At 40.9% G+C, this 21,079-nt stretch overlaps 1 protein-coding gene across 2 annotated transcripts in view; it reads right to left on the bottom strand.

The window, feature by feature from the left end:
* CPNE8 (copine 8) overlaps positions 1–21,079 on the bottom strand; it is a 349,055-nt gene that overhangs the window by 174,712 nt on the left and 153,264 nt on the right. The window contains exon 3 of one of the 2 annotated variants that reach the window (XM_077471338.1): positions 4,197–4,243. The exons of the other annotated variant lie outside the window; for it this stretch is intronic. Within the exon in view, the coding sequence (XP_077327464.1) occupies positions 4,197–4,243 (47 nt within the window). The remainder of the gene's footprint in view (positions 1–4,196; positions 4,244–21,079) is intronic. 2 annotated transcript variants of the gene reach the window in all.

Raw genomic sequence — 21,079 nt, 5'->3', positions numbered from 1 at the left:
TGTTAACTGAACAATAGTGTCAATTGATAAACATGACAGACAGGTTTCCACTCCTTAAACCACTATATATAAGGAGTGTGTTGAGGACAGCAGAATATTTAGCCTTTTAAGGTAGAGCTAATGTGGCAATTCAATAATTAAATATCCATTTCAAGAAAAAAAAATGCCTATTACACATTTTTGTGATATCTGATATCTTTACACGTTAGTCAATTGGCCCTTCTATCTCTATACAGGATCAAGAGGATGTCACAAGTGATCCCAACATTATCTAGAAAATTATCAGGAATCTAAAGTGGGACTTTTGTCAATTAAGTACTGCTAGAGGACTTCAGGCTGGCCCACTTTGCAGGTATAACATTAAAAATAAGTGCCTATACTGTTTATAATCCAGTAATACTGTCTCACCCTGCCCTGCACATGCTACGTTGCTCTCCATTTTTAGGCATTTTTAGGCACTGCTGAGTATGTAGAGGCCGATCTGCTGACAGCCTTAAAGTGGAATTAACCCATCCTAAACTTTACAGCCTAGGAAGCTGCTTCTATTTGATCTGCAACTACCATGGTGCTGCACATGTGATCAGTTATGATGCCAGTCATTTGATGGTTTGACAGTTTGGTTGAGCACACAAGCAAAATGTGACAGTTAGCAATTCTGGCATTCAAGGAATGTGACTGTTATTTCGAACTGTCAAATCGATGGGTTTAGTTCAGCTTTATGATTTACTGCTGTTACGGCGCTTCAGCAAAATGGCAGCCTCTAGCAAGAAGAAACAGGAACAATGCTGGAGGAAATTTACAGCACACACTGATTTTGGTGGCATAATTATTCATGTGGAATGTATGTTTCTTGCTAAAGAACATACTTTTTATCAAGTTGTTATGGGTAAAGGTCCACTTTAAGCTAAAAATGCCTTGCTCAGACTAGGTTTTCCATTTCAGAAGAGGATAGATATTGCAACCCGACAGTTGTGATTTGTAGAATTATCTGTACAATTACCTTCCCTGATACCCAACTGACCTTTCCCAATAACTGCTAATATTATGTTTCAGATATTTATAATTTAATATACTGGCAGCTTTTGTACCCCACAAGCCATGTGTTTTTATTGCTGTTTGTGTTCCCCTTAGGGAAATTTACACTATAACAGAAATAGAGGTAAAATCTTCCAAGTTGGGGCACCTGATTATTATTTTCTGACTCAAACACAATGTTTTCTACAACTGAGCCTGGGCCCGGCATGCAGTTTTTGCCAGGTAGAGATGAGGGTGACCAGCAATCACTCATTCTCTGATCTTCCCTAATTAGTAAGAACCTGGAAGTGATGTGTACTATATTATGCCACTTCCAATTTTGCCTGTCACTTTCCTTAGCTGTTGTGACCAGGAAAAAAAGCTAACAGAGTTTGTTCTGTGTTCTATTAGCTGCAATGGAGTGCAGAGGAATCTAAAAGACCCCTAATGTTTCATTAAAGAAAAAAATTAAAAGTACAAGTAACCGCTAAAACCTCCAAAAACATTTTGATGGACATATGTAAAAGACACACATCGGGGGTGCCTATAAAAGAATTGATTGTGCTACATATTGCCACACATGCCAGAGTAAAAACAATATTACTAAGATCATTATTCTCTATTAAGAAGATTAACTGCCCTGATAACCAATGTCAGCAAGAATGAAATGAAGGCAAATTCAAAAGTTTGAGTTGCCGTCATAACAGAAATAAATAGAGGAGAAATCTTTCAACTGGGACATTGATTGCCGTGACAACTGTTTAAGAAGGGATTTCACTCACATTGGGAAGATATATTTTAACTTCCTGTTGAGTCTACAGAACAGAAGGGATATCACTCGATACAGATGACAAAAAATTAAAGCAGTTTTAACCTTGCTCTACTCCAGAGATTCTCAACCCTGTCCTCATGTACTCCCAACAGTCGAAGTTTGCAGGTTTTCCTTTATCTTGCACAGGTGCTTTAAATCAGAGTCAATGGTTTGGTATTTTGGACAGCCATTTTATCTAAAGCCCCATACACACTATCAGATTTTCTGCTGTTTTTTGTCTTCAGATTTACCAAAACCATGTAGTGCAAGGGCCTGCCTGATTGCATATACATTGCATATACATTGAAACTCCTAAGGTTTGACCTCATATTATATGGTTTTGGTAAATCTGAAGACAAAAGTCAGTAGAAAATCTGATAGTGTGTATGGGACTTAAGAGAAATTCCCAAAACATGGCCTGTTGGGGGTACTTGAGGACAGGGTTGAAAACCACTGCTCTACGCTATTCAAAATGAAAAAAAAATGTTTTGGCTTTAGATATACTTTAATGTTAATCCTACAATTGAACATTTGTAAAAAAAAATCTTTGAACAAGTTAACATAATACATTGGTCCACTTTTACTTTAACTACAAAATGCAACCAGCACTGAACCAGATTGCACCCAAGGTGGATTTACACATTTGAATACTTACAGTTATTCTCAATGCGCCCATCATCAATTATAACGTGAGTTTATCTTACAAGCTGCAACTTCACTCGTCACAATTTAGCTTATTAAATGGGAAAACCGTTTACTTTTTTACTCCATAAACAATAAGAAAAAATTCTGATGTTTTTTCTTGCGTTTTTTTTTTTTTTTTTACATCTACGGTGAAATAATTATTGTATCTTTTAAATTAATTTACTAGAATTACTCTTTTAAATTCAACATGCATGGTGCACTTGCAATAAATGATATGACCTATAATTTGAATATATCAATTTTCACCAAAAAGTTCAAATGAAAAGATTGTGTGATCAAGGGAAGAAAAGAACACATCTGATGAAGAAACAGGCAGTATGAAAGTTAGGGTGTCAAAATTAGCATGCAAGGTTGTTGCTTTTAAATGATATTGTTCACTGTGTGATAACTTTTAAGCTTATATATTAATAAGCATCTAATTTTTTTTTAATACTACTGACAGTGTCATTGTTAAAGAGTGAACTATTATGGCAAGTGCCCATCACAATCATGTTGTTAATATGTCATTCAGGAAAAGGTGATATCAGTCAAAATGGTACAACAAAAGGCAAACGTCCAGGATTCAGGTCTATGGCTTTAGAAAATAAACAGTAAGCTAATAAGCTAGTGACAAACAGTTCTCCCAAAAAAGTTTGAAAGGGAAACAAAGAGTATTTTGGATTTCTATTGGCACAAATGAAATAAGAAAGTATTTTTAAGTGTATTACTGATTACTCTGTAGTTGGTATATTTACAAAAAAATGTATTTTACTGAAGTAACAAAATAACCACTGTTGTAAATCAAATGTGACTTAATGAGACGTTAATATTGGCATGCACAGTTGGACTATTGGACTTATCGTGGTTTCCCATCATTGGTTTGGCAAATGCATCAACTGTTTGATCAGAATTTGGCACAGGCACTGGAGGCTCTGGGCAGGCTATGCAGCTAAAAGCCTCTAATTTGAGTACAATAGGTGGCTTTAAAGGATAATTGCACAATTTGCCCAACTAATGACTATCCCCATCTCAAAAGGGACCACAGAAGCAGACTATATATGGTACCAATGGCTTTCCTTTGCCTTTTAAGAGCATTAGCATAAGTACCTCTAAAAGGTATAATTGCCATCCATGACACTTGCACATGGTTGGTTCAACCTACCATTAAAAGTTACAGGGCATATCAGTACTATTTTTAACTAGCAGCAGTGATCAAAATAAGGGGCAGGAAGGTTGTAAGCTGTGGTGCCACACAGTGCCTAATCTCTATATTATGTCTATTTCCATTAGGAAGGAGGTCACAAGGTGAAAAAATAAGTAAAATATGTCATCCATTAAATCTTGCTAAGACCAGGCTTTTTTGAGGGTTCTTGGCTATAGTGCATATTCTGCCTTCTGATGTCCCTTTGTACATTTTTATATCTTTTTTTATTTTACAAGCACAGATTCTTCATTCTCACAATTTATTGATTGTAATACCCATCATACTTTAAACAGTATCTCCTGGACAATAAATTCAACAGTATTACTTTACAAATGAATGGAAAGTGATGTATGTCCATTTTTATTTTCAAGGCATCCCCTATCCATTTGAATCATTGTTTGGAAATGGACAAAAACTCAACCTGCTTTTCATATACAATTAAAGCAATACAATTATAGACAAATAAAATCAAAACAAACTTACCTCTCTCCATTCCTTGTTTCCAATACCTTGTGTATACAATACACATACTGTAACAGGAAAAAAAACAATATTAATCTCCTAATGGGTGTTATGGATTTAGACTTTATGTAGCTCCTTGCTTGAATATACATACGTTTGTACATATGCAAAATATATAATATGTTTAAATAACAAGAACATATGTAACTTTTACATCGACTTAACGTTTGCCAGAGTCAATTCACAAATTCAATGTAAATAAAAAAAAAAAAAAAAAGATAGAATAACAAAAGTATTTACTTTGTATATACATCTTAATTATCTGTAACTAACAACCCTGATCCACAGCAGTAGCTGCACTAGAGGCAGGAGCTCATGCACCTCACTGCCTCTAATGAAGGAAACAATATGGCAGGTTATTGTTGAGCGACACACACGCACACACACACACACGAATACACATATCAGTTTACTAAATTAAAATGTTATTGCTTAATATTAACTGACAGTTCAGATGTTATAAATAACTTTTTTTCAATCTCCCTTGCGGGTATGTCTGACCCATGCACCATGCATTCCTCTGGTACACACGGTCATTATTTTTACATCTTTTTTGCTGTAAGGTAATTTGTTTTCTTTACTTTCATTCACATATAACTAGGCTGAATTCGAGTGAGTCACTGGCTCTACTTCAGCTCTGGCCTAGAAAACTAGACTATTCTGTCAGCTGTAATTTTGCCTGCTGTGTGAGCTACAATAGTTGAGCACTGAGACAAATGTTTCCTTTTCTGTACATAGGAAATGTCAGGCTTAGCTGAAAGGTCATTGCTACAAAAATGTTTAATTGCTGCACTACAGACGTACATGCTGTATTCCTTTTATGTAAACATTTTACGTTTTTTTTTTTTTGGTCAAACTATAAGATCTGTATTTTCTTACTAATATTGTTGGATGACAGCCAACATCTAAGCAGGGCAGGGGAATTTTACAACATAAAGCACAAATATAATTAAAATGTCTGTTAGGTTTATACCTTTGTCATACAGTGAAGATTTATAAGGGAAGGGATAGTAATTCAACCATAAATAACTAAAAAAGGAAGTATAACTACAACACTATAACACGCCTTCACACAGTGTGCGTTGTTGTCTCTTGTAACCAAAAATGACCTACAAAAAAATATATGTGGTGATGGCTGTAGAATTATCCAATTTTAGTACTTGTGCATTGATACCGTATATACTCGAGTATAAGCCGAGATTTTCAGCCTCTTTTTTGAGGCTGAAAGTGCCCCCCTCGGCTTATACTCGAGTCATCGCTGTCTGCCCGCTCGATCAGCGTGTCGAGCAGACAGACAGCGGCCATTCTATTCAAAAGCCGCGCCTCCGGCTCCGCCTTCGCCTGTGATAGGCGGAACACTGAATTTCCCAGCAGCCTGTGTTCCGCCTATCACGGACATCGTATCATCCTCGTACTACGGACGAGGATGATACGACGTCTGTGATAGGCGGAACACAGGCTGCTGGGAAATTCAGTGTTCCGCCTATCACAGGCGAAGGCGGCGGCGCAGCTTTTGAACTTTACAATGGCCGCCGACGAAGAGGGCACGGGACGGCACGGCACGGGACGGGACGGGACGGGGGCAAGGCAAGGCAAGGCACGACACGGGACGGATGCAAGGAGGCAAGGCACGGCACGGGACGGAGGCAAGGAGGCAAGGCACGGGACGGAGGCTCGGGACAAAGGTAGGCTGGACACACACACACACACACACACACACACACACACACACACATGGATGGAGACACACACAGGGATGGATGGATGGATGGATGGAGACACACACACACAGGGATGGATGGATGGATGGATGGAGACACACACACACAGGGATGGATGGATGGATGGATGGAGACACACACACACAGGGATGGATGGATGGATGGATGGAGACACACACACACAGGGATGGATGGACGGACACACAGGGATGGACGGACACACAGGGATGGACGGACACACAGGGATGGACGGACACACAGGGATGGACGGACACACACACAGGGATGGACAGGCATGTCTCACCCTCGGCTTATACACGAGTCAATAAGTTTGCCAGTTTTTTTGGGGGTAAATTGGGGGCCTCGGCTTATATTCGGGTCGGCCTATACTCGAGTATATACGGTACATAGTTTTTTGAACAAAACTAATTTTGTACCATTAAAGCGGTTGTATGGTCCTATTTTTTACTTTAACCTACAGGTAAGCCTATAATAAGGCTTACCTGTTGGTAAAAAGAATATCTCCTAAACCTGTACAGTTTAGGACATATTCCCCTCGCAATGAGCCGCTGAATTCAGCGGGGCATGCGCACAGGGGATTCTCGGCTGAAAGTCCGGCAGACGCCAGAGCTTACTGGGAAGAAAACTCCTGCGTGCATGCGCGGGAGTGACAACATCGCAGCTCCGGCCACTTACAGTGCCGGAGCTGGGATACCCGGAAGAAACGCAGAGGGAACATGTCAGCTCACTCGGCGTGGACCGAGTGAGATGCCGGCACCTTGTTCTAAGGTAAGTATTTCAAAATGAGCTAGTATGCACCGCTCATTATGCATTTTCCCTTGCAGGTGTTAAAAAAAAAAAAAACTCAGCAGGTTTACTCCCGCTTTAAATCGTTTGTTGCCAATGAGTCTCTATAGGTATCTGCTTTTCTTGTGTTTAGATTCCTTATCTTTACACTAACCCCATTTTTATACTAATTCAATCACCCTCTCTGTGTCATTGTTAGGGAGATATTACGAACTTACAGAGGGCAAGAAGTTAGAAGAAATCTCCAAAATTCTGGGCTGCAGCTGGGCTTTAACCACTTGCTGCCCACCATATAGCAAAATGACATCGCCAAAGTGGTTCTGTTATCCTGCCTGGATGTTATAACATGATCAGGATAACAAGCCAGCGAGAGCCCTCAGGGAGCGTGCTGCATGGCGATCGGAGGTGTTGTGTGTCAGTATGACACACCGCATCGCCGATCGTGGCAAGGAGCCACTGATGGAGGTTTCTTACCATGTGATCAGCTGTGACCAATCACAGCTGATTATCGTGTGAACCAGGAAGTGCCAGTAAACGGCTTTTCTCGGTTTAAGATCAGCGGCTCTCCCTGTCAGAGGGGAGGTCTGTGCTGATAATTAGTACATTGATTATCAGTGCAGCCCCCGTCAAAGGTGCCCATCAGCTGCCAATCACTGCCCATTAGCTGCCAGCATGTGCCCCATAAAGAACGCCTGACAGTGCCCATCAAAGTGCTGGGCATGAGAAGAAAGTCTAAAACAACAGAAAATCTTTCTGTGATTAAAGTGTTACTAAACCCACAATGGTAAAATCAGTTTTTATATGCAGTAAAGCATTCTTGTTATACTCAGTGTGGAACCTAAGGGGTTAATCCTGCTCATTGATCCTGTCTTATCTGATCCTTTCCTTCTTCCATTGTCCCCAATGCATCTTCTGATAGAACAGAGTCACTCTGCACATGCTCAGTTTGGCGTGTATTGCTAGAGCTATTGCTAGTTGCTCTGCTGGACACTGATAGAAATCACAGGACTGCTCTAAATGCTGATGAGTAAAAGGTATTAAGCAGTTTATATTTACTGAAATAAAAATGTTATGTGTGCTGTGGCAGACCAGATATAGAAAATGCGCGGGTCCCTGGGTTTAGTAACACTTTAGAACACCCACAAATTTTTGCTTGCACATAACAGGTACTGTATGTATAATTTGTAAATTTAATAGGCATACCTATCTTAACCGGTTGCCAACCGGCTCACGGCGATATACGTCGGCAGAAGGGCACATACAGGCAGATTAACGTACCTGTATGTTGCCCTTTAAGAACCGGTTTGCGGGCACGTGCCCGCTGAAACCCTTGTGAGTGTGATAACGAATCCCGTGGACTCGTTGTTTGCTGGGATACCTGCGATCGTCTCATGGAGAGGAAGAAATGCTCTTGGAAACAAGCATTTCCCTGTTCTGTCTAGTGACAGGACACTGTCACTGTTCCCTGTATGCGGCAGCGGTGATCAATGTTGTGTCACACATAGCCCATCCCCCCACAGTTAGAATCACTCCCTAGGAAACAGCTAACCCCTACAGCGCCCCCTAGTGGTTAATACCTTCACTGTCAGTCACTTTTACACAGTAATCAATGCATTTTTAATCCCATTGATCGCTGTATAAATGTGAATGGTCCCAAAATAGCGCCAAAAGTGTCCGATCTGTCTGCCATAATGTCGTAGTAAAAATCACTGGTCGATGCCATTACTAGTAAAAAAATAAAATATTAACAAAAATGCCATAAAACTATCCCCTATTTGTAGATGCTATAACTTTTGCGCAAACCAATAATTGCTTATTGCGATTTATTTTTTTGTACCAAAAATATGTAGAAGAATACGTATCAGCCTAAACTGAGGAAAAAAAATGTTTTTTTATATATTTTGGGGGGATATTTATTATAGCAAAAAGTAAAAAGAATGCGTTTTTTTTCAAAATTTACGCTATTTTTTGTTTATAATGCAAAAAATTTAAAATGCAGAGGTGATCAAATAAATCATATTTATTAAAAGAAATTGTGGGGGACAAAAAAGATGTCAATTTTGTATGGGAGCCACGTCGCACGACCGCGCAATTGTCAGTTAAAGCAACGCAGTGCTGAATCGCAAAAAAAACGATGTGGTCTTCTGCCAGCCAAATGGTCCGGGGCTTAAGTGGTTAAACTGAAAAATTCTAGACAGCTGATCTGTAGTTACATTAAGCTTAATTGAAAAAAAAAAACACTGCCTGTCTGCCTCATACCACCAATCTTTGTTCGCTTGAAAAGCTAAACTTACTGAAGAATATTCAGCATGTGACACGCCTGAGTGTTCCAGGTATCCAACATGCATTGCATGCTGAAGATTCTTTGGCAGGATTACAGAAGCTCTTAAAAAAAAGTAGGTAGGGAGACCTTTTCTTTGTTCTTTTTTTGACAAGTATTGACAGACTCATTTTAACCACTGGGAGTGGAAATCTGGCACCTACAGTTTCCTGCACATGTTTTGGTATCTCTAAGGCCGCGTACACACGGGCGGACTGTTCGCCCAACTTTGTTCGTCAAACAATCCGACAAACAGTCCGCTCAAAATTTGCATGAACGGACTTGACCACACACGATGAACGAACAGTCCGCTGAAAGCGTGCGCGATGATGTGAACGGCACATACGACGGGACGAGAAATTCGACGTCCAATACACTGCAATGCAACCTTCGCCGTGTAAATCCTTTCTGAGCATGCGCGAAACTTAGTTTGCCGAACAAGCCTACACACGAGCGGACTGTCCGCTGAAACCAAGTTTCAGCGGACTGTCTTACGGAAATTCCGAAAAACTTTGTTCGTCAGACTGTCCGCTGAAACTGTCCGCTGAAGCCCACACACGAGCGGACTGTCCGCTGAAACACTGTTCAGCAGACAAAGTTGGGCGAACAGTCCGCCCGTGTGTACGCGGCCTTAGTTTCCATATTGGCCTAAACCGAGGAATACATTTTTTTTTAATATTTTCTGGTGTGATATTTATTGTAGCAAACAGTAAAAAAAAAAAATGCATTTTTTTCAAAATTGACGCTTTTTTGTTTATAGCGCAAAAAATATAAATCGCAGAGGTGATCAAATACCACCAAAAGAAAGCTCTATTTGTGGGAAAAAAACATAAATTTTATTTGGGTACAGCCTCCCACGACCGTGCAATTGTCAGTTAAAGCGATGCAGTGCCGTATTGCCAAAAATGGTGTGGTCAGGAGGGGGGGCAAATCCTTCCGGGGCTGAAGTGGTTAAAAAAGGGAAATTTTAGGTAGATTTGGCTGCAACACCTGATTTTTTTGATTAAGCAGTAATTTGTCTCAAATGACCAGTGGAAGTAGAGGAAGGTTTCCTCCTAAAAAACGTTCTTAAAAATTGGCCAATGGCACACGGTTTAACCACCTGCCAACCGTCTCACGGACATATACGTCGGCAAAGCGGTTCGTTCCTGCAAAAAGCCGTACCCGTACGCTGGCTCCTTTAAGAGCCATAGCAGGCACACACGCTAGCTGCATGGCGGGGGACCCAACGTGCGTGGTTGTGGGTGCAATCTCTGCTGGCCACCCATGATCGCGGGCATGAGAGCCAGAACAAGGATTTGTGTGTGTAAACACAGAAATCCTCATTCTGACAGAAGCGAACAGACAGCTCTGCTGTTGGTAGTAATTACAAACAGCGAAATGTCTTCTCCTCCAGTCAGTCCCATCCCCCCACAGTTAGAAAAGCTCACGCGGGAAAACATTTAACCCCTTGATCGGCCCCCAAGATTAACCCATTCCCTGCCAGTGACATTTATACAGTAATCAGTTCATTTTTATAGAACTGATCGCTGTATAAATGTCAATGGTCCCAAAAGGTGTCCGATCTGTCTGCCGCAATGTCGCAGTCCTGCAAAAATTGGCAGATCACAAACATTAAAAGTAAAAAAAAACTTTAATAAATAAAAATGTCATAAAAATGTCATAAAAATGCCATAAATCTATCCCCTATTTTGTAGAAGCTATAACTTTTGCTCAAACCAATCAATATACGCTTATGGCAATTTATTTTACCAAATATATGTAGAAGAATACAAATTGGCTTAAACTGATGAAGAAATTTCTTTTTTAAAAACATTTTTGGGGATACATTTTATAGCAAACATTAAAAAATATTGTTTATTTTTTTTTCGTAAATTGTCGCTATTTTATTGGTGATAGCGCACAAAATAAAAACCACAGAAGTGATCAAATACCACCAAAAGAAAGCTCTATTTGTGGGAAATAAAGGACGTCAATTTTGTTTGGGCACATTGCACGACTGCGCAATTGTCGGTTAACGCGACAAAGTGCTGTATCGCAAAAAAAAGGCCCGGTCTTCAAGGGGGAATATCTTCTGGAATTTAAGTTGTTAATGTTTTTGCAATTTTTTTATAGTACCACACTCCATTGACTTTAAAATGTAATAAAATGTCAAAACAGAAAGCACATACATCTTCAAAACCACAACCCCACATTACCCAAATCCCCTCCTTTCCCCAAAATATTCAAAATATAGGTATATAATATTCACAAAATATTCATACATCAGGTAAATGTTTGTTAAAAAATTGCCAGCATTAGAACTGTGTGTAAGCACTTGAACTTTAGCCACAAGTATTTTTGAATACCACAGCACAGGAATAGGCCACCAACCCTGAATTTCATTGCCAGATTTAATCTGCAGCAAATATAACAGATTTTGCAGGTGCAGTTGAAGTTGTGAAAACACTGCGTGGCACATTTACAGTGCTGCAGCACAGGAATAAATCGCAAATTGGGGCGCAAAGCAAGATTTTCCCTAAAGCAAACATTTAAGAAATTTTGCACCTGCAGGTGAGCTGCAGAAACATTGTTTGGCTCTTTTACTGTGCCCGAACACCAGAATAAGCTGCAAACTCTATGGCATGAGGCAGGATTTACCCCACCACAAACATTACAAATTTTGCAACTGTGATTGATCTGCGGAAATATTGAGCGTTACATTTACATTACCAGCAAACTCAAAGGCGTAACTCAGGAATTACCCAGCAAAACATTTGAAAAATATGCAGCTGTAGAAACATTGTGTGGCACCTTTACAGTGCCAGTGTACTGGAACAGGAACAGTGCTATATTCCCCATCTACGAAAAGGAGGAATGCTGGTGCATGACCAAGATTATACTACGGCAGTAAGTCAGCAATCGTGTGATTATATAATTCTGCTAACTCCTCATTGCTAGTCTGCAGGGCTATAGTGAAAATTATCAGATGAGGAGGAGGGGAGGAAGAGGGCACATTGTGTACAGACAAATAACTCTTCTGTGTCTGGGAGGAATAAAGAAAGCAGAACTGCCCTGTGTCTAGATCAGGGATCTCAAACTGGTGGCCCTCCAGCTGTTGCAAAACTACAAGTCCCATGATGCATTGCAAGGCTAACGGTTATAAGCATGACTACCACAGGCAAAAACATGATGGGACTTGTAGTTTTGCAACAGCTGGAGGGCCGCAAGTTTGACACCCCTGGTCTAGATGGTGCAGCCTGACCAATACTTTGTCTTGCAAAATCCAGGTGCTCACCTTCTATCTCTGCATGCTGAACCTCTGCCTCTCACTTTAGACCTGCCCAATATGTTTTTAATAAAGGGGATTGCCTAAATTCAACGGGAGCTATAGCAATAGGGGGATAAATATGTGGTGCGTGCTGTTTTACTCTGGGGATGTGCTGCAAAGGTCAACATTGGCAAATGTACACAGTGCACCCCAAAATAAAACAAAAGGCCCCAGGAACAAAGATAAATACCCCCCCACACAAAAAAAAAGAAAAAACAAGAAAAAAAGCACTGAACACCACCTAATTTTGCCATTTAAAAAAATATAGATAAATATGAACTAAAGAAAAATGAATGAGCCTTGAAAAAAAAGGACCCAGCAGCTAATGTTGTTACAGACATACAAAAAATAGAAGTCCTAAAAAGGATTCTAGGGTGTCTGAATTGTGAGCACATGTTGGGGAAGGTACAATAGAATTTGTAGCCCACCACACTGCAATTTACTGCATTGTACAATGGTATAGTATTGTATATTAACTAACTTTCCTTACACAAACTGTCAGCTCTCCCAATACTATTTTAGTACTGACAATTGGCTGCTGGGAACCCATCCTTTTATAGTTCGGAGGTTTGAACAAAACATGCACCATTATTGGCCATTCTGGCAATGCTGACTACGGTATTTTATTGTAGTATAACTGTATTGTCTCCCTTTTATATTGTAAAGCGCTGCATAAACTGTTGGCGCTATATACAGTGGGGATGGAAAGTATTCAGACCCCCTTAAATTTTTCACTCTTTGTTATATTGCAGCCATTTGCTAAAATCATTTAAGTTCATTTTTTTACTCATTAATGTACACACACGCATATTGACAGAAAAACACAGAATTGTTGACATTTTTGCAGGTTTATTAACCACTTGCTTACTGGGCACTTAAACCCCCCTCAGTCCCAGACCAATTTTCAGCTTTCAGCGCTGATGCACTTTGAATGACAATTGCGCGGGCATACAACACTGTACCCAAATGAAATTTTTATCATTTTTTTCCCACAAATAGAGCTTTCTTTTGGTGGTATTTAGTTACAGCTCGGAGTTTTATTTTTTGCTAAACAAACAAAAAAAGATGCAAAAAAAAATAAATAAATAAAATCATGTTTTAATAGTTTGTTATAAAATTTTGCAAACGGGTCATTTTTCTCCTTCATTGAAGTGCGCTGATTAGGCGGCACTGATAGGCTGCATTGGTGGGCACTGATGGGCTGCATTGGTGGGCACTGATGGGCTGCATTGGCAGGCACTGATAGGCTGCACTGGTGGGCACTGATAGGCATAGTTAAGGCGGCACTAATAGGCACAGATAAGGCGGCAACGATGGGCACAGATAAGGCGGCACTGATGGGCAAAGATGGGCACAGATAAGATGGCACAGATGGGTGGCACGGATAAGTGGCACGGATGGGTGGCACGGATGGGCACTGATAGGTACCACAGATAGATGGGACTGATGGGCACTGATAGGTGGCACTGATAGGTGGCTCTGATAGGTGGCACTGCTGGGCACTGATGGGCGGCACTGCTGGGCACTGATGGGCGGCACTGGGGTGCAGCACCTTTGAGGCAGATTGGGTGGCACTGTGGGTGGCACTGTGGGTGGCACTGTGGGTGGCACTGTGGGGTGGCACTGTGGGTGGCACTGTGGGTGGCACTGTGGGCACTATGGGCACTGACGGGGGGCACTTACTTTTGCGTTTTATTTTACTTCAGGATGGCACTGCGGGAGGCAGGTGGGCACTGGCAGGTGGCAGGTGGTCCCTTGTATTGATGGCCGTGATCGGCTTTTTTTTTTTCTCCTCGCGCTGTCAGCGCGAGGAGGAATAATAGCCGATTACCGGCTCCGTTCTATCACATGATCAGCTGTCATTGGCTGACAGCTGATCACGTGATAAGGGGTCGGGATCGACCCCTTGCACGGATCGGTGATCAGGCGAGTCTCATGGACTCGCCGATCACAGAGCGCTCCGCGCGCGCCCCTCAGGGGGCGCGCAGGCCGCTCGTAACCGGGACGACGTCAATAGACGTAGTCCCGGAAATGTAGGTCCGCGCTAATGCCGTCATTTGGCAATAGCGCGGATCTCAAGTGGTTAAAAGAGAAAAACTGAAATCTCGCATGGTCCTAAGTATTTAGAACCTTTGCTGTGGCACTACACATATATTTAACTTAGGTGCTGTCCATTTCTTCTGATCATTCTTGAGATGGTTCTACATCTTCTTTTGAGTCCAGCTGTGTTTGATTATACTGATTCGACTTGATTAGGAAAGCCACACACCTGTCTATATAAGACCTTACAGCTCACAGTGCCAATATCAGAGCAAATGAGAATCATGAGGTCAAATGAACTGCCTGAAGAGCTCAGAGACAGAATTGTGCCAAGGCACAGATCTGGCCAAGGTTACAAAAACATTTCTGCTGCACTTACGGTTCCTAAGAGCACAGTAGCCTCCATAATCCTTAAATTGAAGATGTTTGGGATGACCAGAACCCTTTCGAGAGCTGGCCGTCTGGCCAAACTGAGCTATCAGGGAAGAAGAGCCTTGGTGAGAGAGGTAAAGAAGAACTCAAAGATCACTGTGGCTGAGCTCCAGAGATGCAGTCGGGAGATGGGAGAAAGTTGTAGAAAGTCAACCATCACTGCAGCCCTCCACCAGTCGGGACTTTATGGCAGAGTGGCCCAACGGAAGCCTTTCCTCAGTGCAAGACACATGAAAGTCTGCATGGAGTTAGCTAAAAAAAACACCTGAAGGTCTCCAAGATGGTGAGAAATAAGATTCTCTGGATTTGATATGACCAAGATAGAACTTTGTGGCCTTAATGCTAAGCGGTATGTGTGGAGAAAACCAGGCACTGCTCATCACCTGTCCAATACAGTCACCTGTCCAATACAGTGAGGCATGGCGGTGGCGGCATCATGCTGTGGGGCTGTTTTTCAACTGCCGGGACTGGACGACTGGTTGCAATCAAGGGAAAAATTAATGAGGCCAAGTACAGGGATATCCTGGACGAAAACCTTTTCCAGAGTGCTCAGGACTTCAGATTGGGCTGAAGATTTACCTTCCAACAAGACAATGACCCTAAGCACACAGTTAAACTAATGAAGGAGTTACTTCACAACAACTCCATGACTGTTCTTGAATGGCCCAGCCAGAGCCCTGCACTAAATGGCTGTCCACCAACGACCATCCAACCTGACAGAACTGGAGAGGATCTGCAAGGAGGAATGGCAGAGGCTCCCCAAATCCAGGTGTGACAAACTTGTTGCATCTTTCCCAAAAAGACTCATGGCTGTATTAGATCAAAAGGGTGCTTCTACTGATTACTGAGCAAAAGGTCTGAATACTTAGGACCATGTAATATTTCAATTTTCCTTTTTAATAAATCTGCTAAAATGTCAACAATTCTGTGTTTTTCTGTCAATATGGGGTGCTGTGTACATTAATGAGGGAAAAAAATGAACTTAAATGATTTTAGGAAATGGCTGCAATATAACAAAGAGTGAAACATTTAAGGGGGTCTGAATATTTTCCGTCCCCACTGTAAATCTTGTATTATAATAATAATAATAATAATACAGTTGAAAGGTCAGGCAGGGCATCATTGTTTTTTTTAAAGTTTGGCATGGCAAATTTAACCATGTACCTTGAATTTACATTTTATCCTAACTGATAGTCAAACAAGTTTCAGTTAAGCACAGGTTTACTCTAAATTTAAACCCTGCCAGTAAATATGTTGTCTGACACTGATGCCCAAGGACAGCTGTTTGCACATCATAAATAGCCCAACTGTTGTCAGAATATTTCAAAGTTGGAGATGTTAGATGATTGCTTTTCAGCATGTAAGAGTACCCTGATTCACTATATGTTTGGAAGGCAGCAATTTTATTTGAAAAAAAACCCTGATTGTCACAGAAAAATGTACTAAAACAAACCACTTGTACTGTAAATCCTTAATCTCTAGAACTTCTCTTTTCTCTTTAATTGTTACTCTGGAACTAAAATATATGCTTGTGTTTCTCTACCGCTGCAGTCAAATCAGAGTTTTATCTCAGGAATGTTCTTTGCTTGCAATATAAAAAAACGCATAAACTCATGAGGTAAGTTGAACTAATTTTAGTTGTATATATGTGTATATAATGTATATAATATATATATATATATGTAATGTGTGTATGTATATATATATATATATATATATATATATATATATATATATATACACACACACACACACACACACACACAGTATACATGCAGTAATGTGCAAAAGTTTTAGGCAGGTATGACAAAAATACCATAAATTAGGAATGCTTTCAGAAATAGAAGTGTTAATAGTTTATTTTTATCAATTAACAAAATGGAAAGTAAATGAACAGATATTATTACAATATTTGGTATGACCATCCTTTTTGCCTTCAAAACAGCATAAATTATTCTAGTTACACTTGCACACAGATTTTGAAGGAACTCGGTAGGTTGTTCAACACATATTAACATATATATAACTAACCACAGATCTTCTGTGGATGTAAGCTGTCTCAAATCCTTTTGTCCCTTCATGGAATCCAAGACAGACTCGATGATGTGGAGCTCTGTGGAGGCCAAACCATCACTTCAAGGACCCCTTGTTCTTCTTTACATTGAAGATAGTTCTTAATGAATATTGGCACTCGCACACCTCCCTGATGGTATGCCATGATGGATAAGTATCTGCTTGTATTTCTCAGCATTGAGGACACCATTGATCCTGACAAAATCTCCAACTCCATTTGCAGAAATGCAGCCCCTGCCTGCAGATACTCGTTATTGTACTTCTTCCCAGCCCTTCGGAAACAAACTGCCTCCTGCTACAGGTAAATATTTCAAATTCTGATTCATCAGTCCAGAGTACCTGCTGCCATTTTCTGCATGTTTTTGTGTATGATTGAGTCACTTAGCCTTCCATGTCTTATGCATGAAAACATAGGAACTGGGTTGCAGGAAAAGGGCGGCAGGTGCTCTGGACTAATGAGTCAAAATGTGAAATATTTGGCTGTAGCAAGAGGCAGTTTATTCATGAAGGACCGGAGAGTGCATTTCTGCAAATGGAGTTGGAGATTTGGTCAGGATCAATGGTGTGCTAAACACTGAAAAATACGGTAAGATACTTATTCCTCATGCCATACCATCAGAGAGGCATGTGATTTGTTCAAAATGTATTCTGCAGCATGACAACAACCCCAAACATGCAGCCAATGTGATTAGGAACTATCTTGAGCATAAAGAAGAACAAGGAGTCCTGAAAGTGATGGTTTGGCTCCCACAGAGCCCCGATCTTAATACCATTGAGCCTGTCTGGGATTACGAAAAGACAAAAGGATTTGAGGCAGCCTACATACACAGAAGATCTGTGATTAGTTCTCCATGATGTTTGGAACAACCTACCTGCCAAGTTCCTTCAAAAATTGTGTGCAAGTGTACCCAGAAGAATGGAAGAACTGATGCTGTTTTGAAGGCAAAGGGTGGTCACACCAAATATTGATTTGATTTGGATTTCTGTTCTTATGTACTTTCCATTTTCTTAATTGATAAAAAAATAAACAATTAACACTTCTATTTCTGAAAGCATTCTTAATTTACAGCATTTAATTTACAAAAAATTTTCACATCTGCCTAACACTTTTGCACAGTACAATATATATATATATATATATATATATATATATATATATATATATATATGTATATATATATATACACACACATATACATACACACACTGTACATTTGAATATATATATAACGTATACTTTTCTGATACAAAATAAACCAATCTGAAATTTCCCGATTGCCAAGCAATGTCTCCAAGCAATTGCTAACCTTCCCTATTCAAATAAATTAGAGGCGGTTAGCCGACAAAGTGGATGACAAGTTTTCCACAACTTGTAACCTAATGCACGATGAAGAGAAGATATCCAATGTAATATTTTGAAGGGGGTTTCATTAATACACATTCTGATCAAAGGAATTCTTTGTGCCTATAAATTGACCAACTAACATCCCCATCTTCTTCTCAAATCTGTTTTTTATGACCATTAATATTTTTTCAGAACACATGTTTATACAGCATACAGTATATTACATTAACCAGTTCCCGACCGGCGCACGCCGATGTACGTCGGCAGAATGGCACGGGCAGGCATATTGGAGTACAGGTACGTCCAATCTTCAATGCCGCCCTGCCATCGCGAACGCGCCATTTGCGACCCCCGTGAGTCCAGTCGCGGGTCCTGCGGACTCTATTGCCGCGGGCATACCGTCTCATAGGGTGGCTGAATGGAGGAAATGCCGTATAAACAGCATTCCCTTATTCCGCCTAGCAACTAGTAACGCTGATCTCTGCTCCATGTAATTGGAGCAGAGATCAGTGGTCACTAAATGAAAGCCCAGCCCTCTCACAGTTAGTAACACACCCCTAGGAACACTTAACCCCTACACTGCCACTCACTGGTTAACCCCTTCACTGCCAGTGTCATTTACACAGGAATCACTGCATTTATATAGCAGTGATTACTGTGTAAATGACAATGGTCCCAAAAATGTGTCAAAAATGTTCCGATGTGTCCGCCGCAATGTCGCAGTCACAATAAAAATCACTGATCGCCGCCATTACTAGTAAAAAAATAAATAAAAAATTATTAATAAAAATAACATAAAACTATCCCTATTTTGTAAACGCTATAACTTTTGCGCAAACCAATCAATAATCGCTTATTGCAATTTTTTTACCAAAAATATGTAGAAGAATATACATCGGCCTAAAATGAGGGAAAACAATGTTTTTTTATATATTTTTGGGGGATATTTATTATAACAAAAAGTAAAAATGAATGCGTTTTTTTCAAAATTGTCGCTCTATTTTTGTTTATAGCGCAAAAAATTAAAACCGCAGGGGTGATCAAATACCACCAAAAGAAAGCTCTATTTGTGGGAAAAAAAAGGACGTCAATTTTGTTTGGGAGCCACGTTCGCACGACCGCGTAATTGTCAGTTAAAGCGACGCAGTGCCAAATTGCAAAAAGTGGTCTGGTCTTTGACCAGCAAAATGGTCCGGTCTGTAAGTGGTTAAAAGATACAAACAGCAATCAATAAATGGTTCTTGCTTATAACATCTGTCTTCTATTAACCCTGAAAGCTGGTGTGATCTGTATTGCCAATTTCAATCAAAAATACTCCATTCCCCCACCCACACATTCAAGGTGGATAAGAGAATCCTCGCTGCTGAGCTATAGTATTCTGACAGTGGGGAGACTTCCCTGTCATTAGAATACATTGATCAGCACTGCCAAGAATAGTTGGTGGCATGGATCGGGTGGCAAAAATTTGACAGGGAGGTTATACAGAAGTCAACTGGTAGACTGACTTCTGTACAATCACACTGTCCATACATGGATCGCAATTTGTCTGGTCCTTGCTAAATTGGCTGAATTTTGATCCATGTATGGCTGGCATGAGCCCACCGCTACACCTTCATATTCATCAAGGCTAACAAAGTTTGACATAAAAGATCATGCCAAGTTTCAGGGCACCCAAGGTGCTTTGTAGGATATCTAGGTTTCTTTCTATTAATACTGCTGCATATTTACTTTGACAGCTTTTACATCTTTGAACTAACAAGTTTTTAAAGTGTTTGTAAATCCTTACATATACCCAGTGAAGTGACTAGCCACAGGTGATACATAAAAATGTCTGTCTACAATCAAAGTCCCGAATTTATACAGCTGTCTGAGTTTTCAGAAAGCAGAGGGAAGGGAGCTAAAGTTACACTCAGTGAGGAGAGCTGAGCACTGATTTGAGGGAGGCGATACACACCCCTTCACACAGCAAACAGGAAAAGAGCTGAGGCTTTCAACCACAGGCTGTGTGCTGGAGCTCCCTCCCTGCCATTTTGTTGCCTCTTGGTGTAAGGAAAACTTGTCAAAAGTGACTCATGCTGATAACAGAGGAAAAAGGCAGCAGACAGAAATGACACTAAGTTTTCTGGATAGAGACAAGTACATACTATATAGCGCAGGCATCACTAAATGTGGACTGCAGTCAGGATCCAGACCGGGTCAATGTCCCATCTGGACCAGCATGATCCTGCCATTTAGGAACCATTCTGCCCTGCAGCAATCACGGTCGCTGCTGTGATTCTCACAGAACTGACAGTGGGAGGCAGGACATCTCAGTGCAGAGGGTGAGGGCTGCCTAAGTTAACAAGAAGGTGATTGGTTGCTAGGATCCAGGGCGGTCCTACTAACTAATCATTGCAGCTCTGTCTGTGTAAGGTAGGACAGGTAGGGGGGTGGCTGATGACAGTAATGGGGGAGGACTGAGGACAGTAATGTGGGAGGTGGCTGATGACAGTAATGATGGGGGGATTAAGGACAGTAATGGGGGGAGGTGGCTGATGACAGTAATGGGGGGGATTAAGGACAGTAATGGAGGGAGGTGGCTGGGGATAGTAATAGAGGAAGCTGAGGAGGATAGTAATAGAGGAAGCTGAGGAGGACAGTAATGGGGATGAGGAGGACAGTAATGGGGATGAGGAGGACAGTAATGGGGGGCTGAGGACAGTAATGGGGGGCTGAGGACAGTAATGGGGGGCTGAGGACAGTAATGGGGGGCTGAGGACAGTAATGGGGGCTGAGGACAGTAATGGGGGCTGAGGA

This window comes from Lithobates pipiens, unplaced genomic scaffold (genome assembly GCF_037356315.1).
Source record: "Lithobates pipiens isolate NorthernLeopardFrog02 unplaced genomic scaffold, aLitPip1_a1.2 Scaffold_8, whole genome shotgun sequence".
NCBI classification, from domain to species: domain Eukaryota; kingdom Metazoa; phylum Chordata; class Amphibia; order Anura; family Ranidae; genus Lithobates; species Lithobates pipiens.
The sequence above is the reverse complement of the archived record's forward strand: the minus strand, read 5'-3'. Positions and strand labels throughout refer to the sequence as shown.